The following is a 14,230-nucleotide window of genomic DNA, read 5'->3' as shown; positions in this document are numbered from 1 at the left end:
GTCTGATAGCATTCCAATTTTTTTTTTTTTTTTACAAAATGTAACTGTAATCTGATTGCTTTGTTTTTGGACATAACTACAGTATAACTAATTACAGTTACCAGTTTTTAGTTTCGTGATAACGTCACCCCCCAAACCTGTCAATACATTCATATTTTGATCAAAAACTATGCATTGTCGCTTTAATTCCACGTGAGGAACACGGCAAACACTTGGTGCCGAAACAATCGTGGCACTGCTGCTTCTGCTATGCACTGCTGCACTGCCTCGCCGCCCAGTGTGAGTGCACTAATCTATTAACATGGGCACCAAAAAATATGCACATCTAGTATGAAACAGTTATTACCTCTATTCCACAACAGTTGTCCAGCATTTGACCCCGTCTAAATCAAATTGGCAAGGCGATTCTGGCAAATGTACAGTTACTCTAAAAAATTAAATAAAATACACACAAACACACACACGCACACACAAATATTTCTTATACTGTATGTATACCTATAGTTGTTGTTTAGAAACTTTGCAATACATTTGAGACACATTATGAATGTCAGATGTAACCACACCCTTTTTTGTAATACAGTTACAGCATACCCTACAACAGTAGTGACTGTGATGGTTATATATATATATATATATATATATATATAAGAAGTCAAGGCATATTTTTCACCTCACATTTGAAGTGTTTTCTTGCCTAGCGAGAGAAATGCATGTTAATCTTTTATTGACTTTGACACTACTATGTATCAGGCTTTGTCCTGCTGTGTGTGTGGTTAATTTAAACAGCTGCATACTCCAAGGTGGCCCTCAACCACCTGCTCTCTTTGAGGATGGAGACTTTGTCATTGGAGGGGCTTTCACCATTCATTATTATGTGAGGACTGAAAAGCAAACCTACACTCAACGGCCACAACCACTTGTGTGCAGTGGCAGGTTAGAGTTTTATATAAATTTGATTAAAGTCCATAGAACAATCATGAATGGATTGAACTGCTAGTGCTGAAAGAAGTAGTTTTTATGTAAAACAAGCTAATGGATTATTTTAATTCATTTTTTTTTTTTTTATCTATTAATAATAATATTAATAATATAGTTTATGCATGTGTGAACTTCAACAGCATGAACTTCAGAGAACTGCAGTTTGCTCGTGCCTTACAGTTTGCCATCCAGGAGATAAACAACAGCTCCAGTCTTTTACCGGGCATCGCATTAGGGTACCATATATATGACACGTGTGCCTCTGTGCCAATGGCAATCAAAGTAGCATTGCAACTTGTCAACGGACTAGATCCTGTTTTTAACGACACTGATTCTTGTGCAAAATTTAATGCGGTTCCCACACTAATCGGAAATTCAGCTTCCACTGCAGCTATAAGTATTTCAAGACTTTTTGGTCCTCTTAGAATCACACAGGTATATATATATATAATTTATTTATTTTTTTATTTTTTTCCTATTCTTTTTTAAGGATAAAAATGTTGGCATTTTAATCACAATGTCTTCTTAATCATTTGTAGCCTAAATGTCACAGAATACTGCATGTAAACGTCTGTGAAATAGTGATTCGAGCAATTAAAATGTATTTATTTTTCATATTCAGAAAAAAAAAAAATGTTTTCTTCATGGTACACTAGGTGAGTCATTACGCAACATGCGCGTGTCTCAGTGACAAACGGCAGCATCCTACTTTCTTCAGGACCATCCCCAGCGATCACCATCAAGCGGCAGCACTGGCACGGATGGTCAAGCACTTCGGATGGACGTGGATCGGAGCTGTGCGCAGTGATTCAGACTATGGGAACAATGGCATGGCATCATTCCTGAAAGCTGCAGAGGAAGAGGGAATCTGTGTGGAGTATTCTGAGGCCTATTACAGGACCCAGCCGCGCAGCAAACTGAAAAGAGTCGCGGATGTCATTCGCGAGTCAACGGCTCGTGTAGTTGTTGCGTTCATGGCCGAAGGTGACATGAGAATCCTTTTAGAAGAGCTGAGCCAGCAGCCTCTTCCCCCGATGCAGTGGATTGGCAGCGAGGCGTGGGTCACAGACCCACAAATGCTGCGGTTTAATTTGTGTATTGGTGCTGTGGGCTTTGCAATCCCGCGGTCTGTTATCCCTGGTTTTCGCAACTTTCTACTTGACCTGTCTCCAGAACAAGCGCTGAAATTCCCCCTGCTGACAGAATTCTGGGAAAGCTCATTTAGCTGTAGTTTAAAACAGCTAACAGGTTATTCTACTGGTATGCCAGCATGTGATGGCACAGAGGACCTGCGCGCAATACAGAACCCGTACACAGACACGTCCTATTTGGTGTACAAAGCCACTTACGCTGTAGCTCATGCCCTCCATGGCATTGTCTGTAATGGAATGCGATGTGACAAAAACATCAAAGTTGAGCCCCGGCAGGTACGTTTTCTCATTGTGAAATATTTTAACTAAATTTTGAAGATTCATTCACAACACATATTTAAAAATCCATCACCTTCTGAATATAGCACACCCAGTATTAATGTGCTGATTATTCAACAAATAATTGAAATAACAATCCATCATGCAGGTTTTTGATCAACTCAAGCGATTGAACTTCACTAAAAATAATTATTCTGTTTCATTTGATACCAACGGAGACCCTGTGGCTACCTATGAATTTGTGAATTGGCAGATTCAGGGAGACGGTTCAGTTGATTTTGTGACCGTGGGTCAATATGATGCATCCCAACCTAAAGGCCAAGAATTCAGTCTGAGTAGAGCTATAATTTGGTATGATGGCAGTGAAAAGGTATAAAGTTTAGTTCTATTCTGTGTGTATGTGATTAAGATTTCTGTGCAGTACCCCTTGATTTTATGGGAGTGTCTGTAGACATATGTACACAATGTAAATATTGTTCTTGGCATATACTTAAATCAGCTGTTTTGCCCCAGGCCTTGTTTGATTTCTGACCTTGATGTTGTGTGTACTTGTCACCTGCAGGTGCCTATGTCTGTGTGCAGTGAGAGGTGTCCTCCAGGTACTAGGAAGGCTGCACAGAAAGGAAGACCTGTCTGCTGTTATGACTGCATTAACTGTGGAGAAGGAGAAATCAGTAACGAGACCGGTACTTTTTCAGAATATATTCCTGTGAATGAATAATGCATTTCTTTTTTATTTATTTATTTATTTTTTCCTGGGCCAATAATATATGTGTCCATGCTAAATTAAAGAGAGAAAAAAAAAAAAAAAAAGAAAAGAATATATATATATATATATATATATATATATATATATAATAAACATGAGGACAATTTTTTAGTCTTAATTTTTCATATAAATTCTGAGAATTATGTCATTTTGCCCTTATTCCTATACTTAAAAGGGATAGTTCACCCAAAAAATAAAATTAAGTCAGTATTTACTCAACCTGTTGTTTATATAATACATGCTAAATAGTACATTGCTATTATATGGACAAGCAATTAAGTGTGATTCATAAAAGTACATAAGTGTTAGAACTAGGCCTCAGCTCTAAATGATTCAAGAGTGCTGGAGACGTCTCCTATCCTAGTTAGGAGTACTATGATGACAGTGATGTGTTGAAACCACACACTATCAGACACTAAAAAAAGTGTTTTAGACTAGCATAATAGTGAATTTAGACACACCTAATTCATAGTTAAACAAACAAGTGAAATCTATTGATTTGTTGATTTATTGAATTGCTATGAATGTATTTTAACTCTTTATTGTGTATATATTGTCTATATTATATGACAGTGGTTCCCAATCCTGGTCCTGGAGAACCCCCAACACTGCAAGTTTTTGACATCTCACTTATCTAAAACACACATTTTAGGTCTTGGAGCAGGGGTGTCACACTCATTTCATGGAGGGCCGCAGCCCTGCAGAGTTTTGTTCCAACCCTTCTCCAACACACAAACCATGTAGTTTTCAAATAAGCCTGAAGGACTTGATTAGCAGGATCAGGGGTGTATTCCAGAAAGCATGGTTAACTTACCGTAAGATAAACCCTGAACTTTCGGTTGATTAACCCCAAACCTTGCTTACTCGAGGTATGTGGTTCCAAAAACGCGTCCGGGAGTAAGTTCATTCAACTCAGAGTATGTTCCTGGTTAAGACTCAAGACATTCTCAACAGAGTGACGAATCGCCGAGTCACTATGGAAACGGACGCTAAGAATAAGCGCGCCATACTGCTTCTTTCTTCTTCTTCTGTTCAAAGGTCATGTAGGCCTTATGCTTAGTGCATATCGCCACCTAATTGATGGTTTTGCAATCATTTTTATTTTTTTTCCATTTAATCTTTAATCCTTGGGAATAAGAATTATATTGCTTGTTTGATGCTAATTATATATATTAAGTCATATCAGATATGTATTTTTATTATAGAAATACATTGTAGAAAATGCCGATCCATGTGTGAGATGATAATATAAAATATAGGCTAATATAATAAATTAAACATTACCTTGTCATAATAGTGCGGGTATGTCACATAACCTGCTTTTGGGAATACACCCCAGGTGTGTTTAATTATGGTTGCATCTAAACTCTGCAGGGCTCCGGCCCTTGTCTATCCCTGCATCCCAATGTGCATACTATCCACCCTATCTGCCCTAAATAGTATTGAAAATTACTAATATCACATAGAATTTAGGATGGATAGTATGCACATTGTGACGCAGGTTAGAGATTTCACTAATGAGCTGATAAGTTGAATCAGGTATGCTTAATTAGGGAGACATCTAAAATGTGCAGTGTTGCAGGTTCACAAGGACCAGGATTGAGAACCACTGGTGTATGACATCATTAACATCATTATTCGGGTTACATCTGGGGTGTATTCCCAAAAGCAGGTTATGTGACATACCCGGGTATGTTTGAGGATAAGTGAGCGGATAACCTCAGCTTTCGGTTCCAAAATCGGAGGTTACTTTCAGGGTAAGTAAGTAACCATAGCAACTTGCTCTCTGAAGATAACCTGCTCTGGAGCAGCTTATGTTCCAGGGTTAGTTCACTTCAGCGCTATCAGAGCATGTATGATCTACTGACGAGCCTTCAGTGGGAGTGACAGATAGCGCACAATATTATATATTATTACAATATAGTTATGTATGTAGCCTACTAATATATATATAGAGAGAGAGAGAGAGAGAGAGTTGTATGCCATTTAATAAGGTGCTTCTCACACACGGATCGGCATTTTCTATAATGTATTTCTATAATAAAAATACATATCTGATATTACTTAATATATATTTAGCATCAAACACACAATATAATTCTTATTCTCAAGGATTAAAGATTAAACGGAAAAAAAACATCAATTAGGTGGCGATATGCACTAAGCATAAGACCTACATGACCTTTGAACAGAAGAAGAAGAAAGAAGCAGTATGGCGCGCTTATTCTTAGCGTCCGTTTCCATAGTGACTCGGCGATTCGTAAGCAGCCTTTTTTTTTCCCCTGATTTTGTCATTCTAAAACAGCATAGTCTAATAACCTATATGTCTTTGTTTTGTTCCTGTGGTTCATGAATGGCTGTTAAGCACTGATTTTTTCATCTTCCAGATTCTTTAGATTGTCACGAATGCCTACCTGAGTACTGGCCCAATAATGAGAAGGACAAGTGTCTTCCTAAACCAGTGGAGTTTCTCTCCTGGGATGAGATCCTTGGGATTATACTGGCTGCTTTCTCTGTTGCTGGCTCTTTAGTGGCTTTAAGCATAACTTTAATATTCTACAAAAACAGGGCCTCTCCGATAGTAAAAGCCAACAATTCAGAGCTGAGCTTCCTGTTGCTTTTTTCATTGACTCTGTGTTTCCTTTGTTCACTTACTTTTATTGGTCGGCCCACTGAGTGGTCCTGTATGTTGCGTCACACAGCATTTGGAATCACTTTTGTCCTCTGTATCTCCTGTGTTCTCGGGAAAACAATAGTGGTGTTAATGGCTTTTAAAGCTACACTTCCAGGAAGTAAAGTCATGAAATGGTTTGGGCCTCTTCAACAGAGACTCAGTGTTTTGGGTTTCACTCTTGTGCAGGTACTTATATGTGTGCTTTGGTTAATAATATCCCCTCCATTTCCTTACAAGAATATGCAACTCTACAAAGAACAGATCATTCTAGAATGCAGTTTAGGATCAGCTATAGGTTTCTGGGCTGTACTGGGTTATATTGGCCTCTTAGCTTTCCTTTGCTTTGTTTTAGCTTTTCTTGCCCGAAAGCTGCCTGATAACTTCAATGAGGCTAAATTCATTACATTCAGTATGCTCATATTCTGTGCTGTATGGATCACATTTGTCCCAGCTTATGTCAGCTCTCCTGGGAAATTTACTGTAGCTGTGGAGATATTTGCTATTTTAGCTTCAAGCTTTGGTTTGAGTTTCTGTATTTTTGCACCTAAGTGTTTCATTATTGTATTTAGGCCAGATAAAAATACGAAAAAACACTTAATGGGTAAAGTACCATCCACCAACTAAAGCCATCTAAGACACTAAGCACAACTCTCATTCACATTAAATATTTTCACATGTTTGTTATATGTAACAGTTTAGAAAAGAAACGCATCAAAAATAAATAATAAATAAAAACTGTATTGATATAGTTTAATAATTACACAATTACAATGTATGAAGCATGTTTCTGAGTTAAGACTAATTTCTAAAATAAAAACATTTCACAAGGGAAGAAAATATTGTGTCACTATCACCCATTTCTTATCTCTCAAACTCTACTCTATGATCATGCATAAATCTCGGTCACTCAAAATTGGCTGCCAGTGAAATGTAATATATGCGATGCACAGACAAAAATAAATAAATCAATAAAAATTAATTAATAAAAAAATACATATATACATAACAGTAAGATTTTTAATGTTTTTTTTTAAAGAAGTCTCTTCTGCTCACAAAGTCTGCATTTATTTGATCCAAAGAACAGCAAAAACAGTAAAATGTTGAAATATTTTTACTATTTAAAATAACTATTTTCTATTAGAATATATTTTAAAATGTAATTAATTCCTGTGATTTCAAAGCTGAATTTTTAGCATCATCATTCCAGTCACATGATCCTTCAGAAATCATTCTAATGTTCTGATTTGCTGCTCAAAAAAAAAAAAAATAAATAAATATTATGTTTAAAACAGCTGAGTGGTATTTTTTTTTTTCAGGTTTCTGTGATGAATAGAAAGTTTAGAAGAAAATAATTTATCTGAAATAGAAATATTTTGTAATAGTATAAATGTCTATATTATCACATTTGATCAATTTAAAGCAACCTTGCTAAATAAAAATATTAATTTCTATAAAGAAATGATCAGTCTATAATTTTAATGGTAGGTTTATTTGAACAGTGAGAGACAGAATAACAACAACAAAAACTCCAGAAAAACGCATTTCAAAAAAGTTATAAATTGATGTGCATTTTAATGAGTGAAATAAGTATTTGACCCCTTCGCAAAACATGACTTAGTACTTGGTGGCAAAACCCTTGTTGGCAATCACAGAGGTCAGACGTTTCTTGTAGTTGGCCACCAGGTTTGCACACATCTCAGGAGGGATTTTGTCCCACTCCTCTTTGCAGATCCTCTCCAAGTCATTAAGGTTTCAAGGCTGACGTTTGGCAACCCGAACCTTCAGCTCCCTCCAGAGATTTTCTATAGGATTAAAGTCTGGAGACTGGCGGCCGATCCAGGACCTTAAAGTGCTTCTTCTTGAGCCACTCCTTTGTTGCCTTGGTCGTGTGTTTTTGGTCATTGTCATGCTGGAATACCCATCCACGACCCATTTTCAATGCCCTGGCTGGCTTCAGTGCCCTGCCCTGACGGTACATGGCCCCATCCATCATCCCTTTGATGCGGTGCAGTTGTCCTGTCCCCTTAGTAGAAAAAGACCCGCAAAGAATAATGCTGCTGCGCGCTCAGACAGCAACAGCTCAGCGCGTGCCCGTCGGTCAACAATTTCAAAAGAAGTTAACTCTTTCAACGCCATTGACGAGATATCTCGTCAATTAAGAAACAACGCTTCCCCGCCATTGAAGAGTTTTTACGGCAATCCGTGTTCTAGGTGTATTACGGTAAGGAAAGCCCTAGCGCATGTCCTGAATGAGTTACGGGACTTCTGGGTCTTTAGGGTGCGAATAGAAGACGATTGGCATAAATGGAAGGATCAGAGAAAATGTAGATCATATATAGATCATAGCCTATGTAGATCATGCTTTGACCATTTTGAATCTGATCGGGACGATGTAGTCAGTGAGAGAGATGCATTTACAGACACAGAAACATCTGTAGTTATAACCGATCCGTCGATCTGAATAGGGGTGTGTGTGTGTGTGGGGGGGGGGGCTCTATCTATCTATCTATCTATCTATCTATCTATCTATCTATCTATCTATCTATCTATCTATCTATCTATCTATCTGTCTGTCTGTCTGTCTGCATGTATGTAGCCTGTGTGTGTGTGTGTATAATCATATGTATGTGTGTGTGTGTGTGTGTGTGTGCACGTGTGTGTGTGTGTGTGTGGACGTACAGTATATGTATGCATATGTATGTATGTATGTATGTATGTGTGTGTGTGTGTGTGTCTGTTTGTTCTGTTTATTGAATGCAATTTAAATTATTCATATAATTATTTACAGGTGAAAGAATATGACATCTGAATGTATTTTGCATGAAAATGCACTACTTTGATAAAAATGCATTTTTCTCAGTTTTTTGTCCAAAATGTTGTATTTTTGATGGTACCCACCTGTATTCAAATGGTCATAAAACATGAACACATGAAGATAGAATAGAATAGTTTTTTTTTTTTTTTTTTTAGAGCAGAGACTTATTTATTTCGATATATAATATGTTCGTATATTCATAGCAGAAAATATTCTGAGGGCCGTCAAAGTTAGGTGAAAATCATCAAAAACTCTGGCGGTGGCTGGCAACTTTTTTAAAAAATGCTGGTGGTGAAAGAGTTAAGAAAGAAGACTGATAGTGTCTGATAGTGTTTTCTACAGGCCGGTTTACTACAACAGTAGAATAAAATTCAGAAATTATGGTTTATAGTTTTGGTGTGCCACCCCAAGATTTTAAGTGGCCCCATCTGGCCACCCCTATGAAAAATTTCTGGAGGCGCCACTGCAAGGAGCTCGAATTTGGTCTCATCTGACCACAACACTTTCACGCAGTTCTCCTCTGAATCATTCAGATGTTCATTGGCAAAATTCAGACGGGCCTGTACATGTGCTTTCTTGAGCAGGGGGACCTTGCGGGCTCTGCAGGATTTCAGTTTTCAGTTTCAGTTTTCCAAATGTTTTCTTGGTGACTATGGTCCCAGCTGCCTTGAGATCATTGACAAGATCCTCCCGTTTAGTTCTGGGCTGATTTCTCACCGTTCTCATGATCATTGAAACTCCATGAGGTGAGATCTTGCATGGAGTCCCAGACCGAGGGAGACTGGCAGTTATTTTGTGTTTCTTCCATTTACGAATAATCGCACCACCTGTTGTCACCTTCTCACCAAGCTGCTTGGCGATGGTCTTGTAGCCCATTCTAGCCTTGTGTAGGTCTACAATCTTGTCCCGGACATCCTTGGACAGCTCTTTGGTTTTGGCCATGGTGGAGAGTGTGTCTTTTATACAGGTAACAAACTGAGATTAGGAGCATTCCCTTTAAGAGAGTGCTCCTAATCTCAGCTCATTACCTGTATAAAAGACTCCTGGGAGCCAGAAATCTTGCTGATTGATAGGGGATCAAATACTTATTTCACTCGTTAAAATGTATATCAATTTATAACATTTTTGAAATGCGTTTTTCTAGATTGTTTTGTTGTTATTCTGTCTCTCAATGTTCAAATAAACCTACCATTAAAATTATAGACTGATCATTTCTTTGTCAGTGGGCAAACGTACAAAATCAGCAGGGGATCAAATAATCTTTTTTTCCCAATTGTATGTATGTGTGTGTGTGTGTGTGTGTGTGTGTGTGTATATATATATATATATATATATATATATATATATAGTTGAAGACAAAATTATTAGCCCCCTATGAAATATTTCATTATTTTTCAAATACCGTAATTCCCGAGGGCTGTTTAAAGGAGAGAAGATTTTTTCAACACAGCATTTCTAAACATAATACTTTATTTAGGAAGCTTGGAGTGGTTGTAATACAAATAGAAACAAAATTATAAACAAGAATAACATTTTAAAAAAGTCTACAGGTCAAAATTATTAGCCCTCTAATGTTAGTAGTCATTGGTGTATCCGTTTTTTATGATAACGGCCTTTAGTCGTTTGTTGTAGTTTTCAACAAGTTTCAGGCATGTCTCCCGAGGAGCCGTAGTCCATTCCTCCTTAGCAAATCTCTCAAACTCCTCCAGATCTTTTGGTCTCCTGGCATGGACTCTGGTCTTCAGTGATCCCCACAGATTTTCTATTGTATTCAAGTCTGGGCTTTGTGCAGGCTAGTCAATGACGTTCACATTGCTCATTTGGAGGTACAGTAGTTGTTCACCAGAAGTGAGGTATGCTTTGGGTCATTATCATGCTGGAAGACAAAACATCAATCCAAACCATGTTTTGTTGCAGATTGCCTGAGGTTGTCTTTCAAAATCTTCTTGTAGTCTTCCGTTTTCATGATTCATTCGACCCTGACGAGATTCCCAGTTCCAAACGCACTGAAACATCCCCACAGCATTATACTCCCACTGCCATGTTTCACTCTGGAGACGATGTTATTTGGGTTGAGCACATGTCCCTTCTTACTCCAAACATAGGCAACATCTCTATGGCCAAAGAGTTCTAGTTTTGTCTCATCTGACCAAAGGACACGTTTCCAGTATGCATAATTTTTCTCCAGGTTGTCCTTTAAACTTCAGTCTAGCTTGGAGGTGTCTCTTCTTCAGAAGTGGATTTTTTTCTTGGTCAGCAACCTCACAGTCCACTCCTTTGCGGGCCTCTATGACCATCTTCAATGAGATCAGTCCCAGACTTGGCTAAATCATTCACTAGTGTTTTGGCAGTTGTTCTTGGGTCTTTAGAAACCTCTCTCACTAGTTTTCTTTCTAAAGTTTTTGAAATGTTTCGCTTCCTGCCACTGTTCTCCACTGTGTGGGTCTCTTCAAACTTCTTGATAATACTTCTCACGGCAGTTATTGACACTTGAAAACGCTTTGATAAACTTGTACATGTTTCTCCTCCTTTTTGAGCATTGACAATTATTTTTCTCATGTCTAAACTATTTCTTTTTTTGTCTTTGCCATTATGGCAGTACATATTATTTTACTAGTTGTTTTGCAAGATACTAATCCTCAGCTTACAGTGCAATTTAAAGGCTTAGAGGATTAATTAGGTTAATTAGGCAAGTCATTGGACAACAGTTGTTTGTTCCGTAGCCAATCAAACAGATAATTTCTTAATGTATTTATTTATATGATAAAGTCTCAAATGGACCAGAAATCAAATATACAAACAACTAGAAGGGAAGTGAAACCAAATTTAATATTTAAAACAAATATGCTTTTGTGACATTTTCCTTTGGGTTGACATGTGACTAGGTGACAGGTGACAAATATGTAAACTATTAATCAATTAACCAGTACAGAGTTACAACATAAACAGCAGTGACAAGTGGATATGTAAAACAAGGCATAATTCTCACCTTACATTTGGAGAGGTTACTTGCCTAGCAGGAGAAATGCATGTTAGTCTTTTATTGACAGTGATATTACTGTGTATTACAAGGCTTTCCCCTGTGTTTGGGGTTCATTTAGGCACCTGCATTCTCCAAGGTGTCCCACAGCTCCCTGCCCTCTTCAAGAACGGAGACTTTGTTATTGGAGGGGCTTTTACCATTCATTATTATCTGAGGACAGAGAGGCACACACTAGACGGCCACAACCACTAGTGTGCAGTTGCAGGCTAGAGTATGACAAGATTAAATGCAATCCCTAACAAAGCAGGGTTGAATATGTTATATTGATTGTGCTTAAATTATGTTCATAGTTGTCTTTTTGTTTATGCAAAATGAGCTAATGAGAATCAGACAACACGTTTAGGTGCTTGTATTTAATATGTTATTATAAACTTTTTCATCTGTGTGCTTGAACAGCATGGACTTCAGAGAGTTCCGCTTTGCTCATGCCTTACAGTTCGCCATCCAAGAGATCAACAACAGCTCCGATCTTTTACCGGGCATCACATTAGTGTAACATATATATGACTCATGTGCCTCTTACCAACGGAGTAATCTTGTATTTAATGACACTGATTCCTGTGTTGAATTGTCTGCAGTTATCGCATTAGTCAGATAATCTGGTTCCACTGCAGCTATAAGCACTTCAAGACTTTTCGGTCGTTTCGGAATCCCACAGGTGCTTACTCTAACTATTTCTTGGTCTTCTTTAAATCGTGTAGACATGATTTTGGCCCTGTAATGTATCACAATGTAAAAACAAAATAATTGTTGTAATTTCAGACACATTTGAGTCAGCAGATATCATGCATGTAAATGTAATGTATGAATATATATTTCTTTACTGTGCTCTACAGGTGAGTCATTACGCAACATGTGCGTGTCTCAGTGACAAGCGGCAGCATCCTACTTTCTTTAGGACCATCCCCAGCGATCACCATCGAGCGGCAGCACTGGCACGGGTGGTAAAGCACTTCGGATGGACATGGATCGGAACTGTGCGCAGTGATTCAGACTACGGCAACAATGGCATGGCATCATTCCTGAAAGCTGTGGAGCAGGAGGGAATCTGTGTGGAGTATTCTGAGGCCTACTACAGGACCCAGCCGCGCAGCAAACTAAAAAGGGTTGCGGATGTCATTTGTAGGTCAATGGCTCGTGTAATAGTTGTCTTCGTGGAAGCAGGTGATATGAGATTTCTGTTAGAACAGCTGAGCCAGCAGCCTCCTCCCCCGATGCAGTGGATTGGCAGTAAGGCGTAGGTTACAGACCCACAAATGGTGCAGTTTAATTTTTGTATTGGTGCTGTGGGCTTTGCAATTCCACGGTCTGTTATCCCTGGTTTTCATAACTTTCTACTTGACCTGTCTCCAGAAAAAGCGCTAAAATTTCCCCTGCTGACAGAATTCTGGGAAAGTTCATTCAGCTGTAGTCTAAAATGGCAGACAGGTTCTTCTACTGGTATGCCAGCATGTGATGGCACAGAGGACCTGTGCGCTTTACAGAACCCGTACACAGACACGTCCCAGTTGCGGATCACTAACATGGTACAAAGCCACATATGCTATAGCTCATGCCCTCCGTGGCATTGTCTGTAACGAAAATCATTGTGACAACAACATCAGAGTTGAACCGTGGCAGGTACACTTTCTCATCATGGAACAGCTGAACTAATTATTTTATTTTTCAAATACTTATAAGATTTTAAGCAATTTGTTTAAAAAAGAAATACAATAATAATCATATTTTAATACCTAAACTAGTATGTTTACACTTTCTTAATATATATATTTTTTTCTTTATTCTGATACCAGGAAAACTGTCAGCCTGATTGTTTTTGGGGTTTTTTAATGCATGCCCCCATATCAACATTTATTTTATAAAGTTTTCTTAGGTGCACTTACAATGCATAGCAGCATTTTTGCATTAAAAAAAAAAAAATGTGTGGAAATGAATGCCAAGTTTGTACACTGATTTAAGCCCTCTGAATGAATGGTCTGTTTAAATGGGTGGTTTTCTGATAAGACTTAATGACATTATAAACATAATAAGCAGCCCATTTCATTAAATTAGTGATATTTGGTAAACAGTGTTATTGTTATTTATTGCATACATCTTATTGGTTTTATATTTAGGTGTATTTTTACATTCAAACTCTGTACTTTTATATAGAATATAAAATCAGCCTTAAAATCCACAAATCATGTAACCGTGCAATAAAAAATATATTGTATTAAAAATGTTTTATTTTTATAAAGAAAAAAAATCAGTTGAGTGTATAAAGTACAGTCTAATGTTATAAGAGAAATGTAACAGACAGACACGTGCAGGGGCGGCGTTTGCGTATGGCAGAGTATGGCAGTTGCCATACCCTAGCATTCAGAGTCATACCTGTGTCAAGTGTCAACCCTCCCGATTTTCCCCGGGATTCTCCTGTATTTTACCATTCTATCCCGCTATGATCCCGTTTAAATATTTTCCTGTATTTCTCCCGTATATTTTAATCTTTCTATAAAAAAAATAAAAAAAATCCCACTGG

The 14,230-nt window shown here is 37.8% G+C and overlaps 1 protein-coding gene across 1 annotated transcript; it reads left to right on the top strand.

The window, feature by feature from the left end:
- The first annotated feature begins 700 nt into the window (after positions 1–700).
- Positions 701–6,662, top strand: LOC131524041 (extracellular calcium-sensing receptor-like). Its single transcript, XM_058750767.1, has 6 exons — positions 701–936; positions 1,122–1,416; positions 1,638–2,408; positions 2,560–2,781; positions 2,974–3,097; positions 5,568–6,662. Exons 1-6 carry the CDS (start codon positions 710–712, stop codon positions 6,476–6,478), a joined length of 2,550 nt encoding a protein of 849 aa, XP_058606750.1. The 5' UTR covers positions 701–709; the 3' UTR covers positions 6,479–6,662.
- Positions 6,663–14,230: the final 7,568 nt, after the last annotated feature.

This window comes from Onychostoma macrolepis, chromosome 18 (genome assembly GCF_012432095.1).
Source record: "Onychostoma macrolepis isolate SWU-2019 chromosome 18, ASM1243209v1, whole genome shotgun sequence".
NCBI classification, from domain to species: Eukaryota; Metazoa; Chordata; class Actinopteri; order Cypriniformes; family Cyprinidae; genus Onychostoma; species Onychostoma macrolepis.
This window is presented reverse-complemented; position numbering and strand designations above follow the sequence as displayed.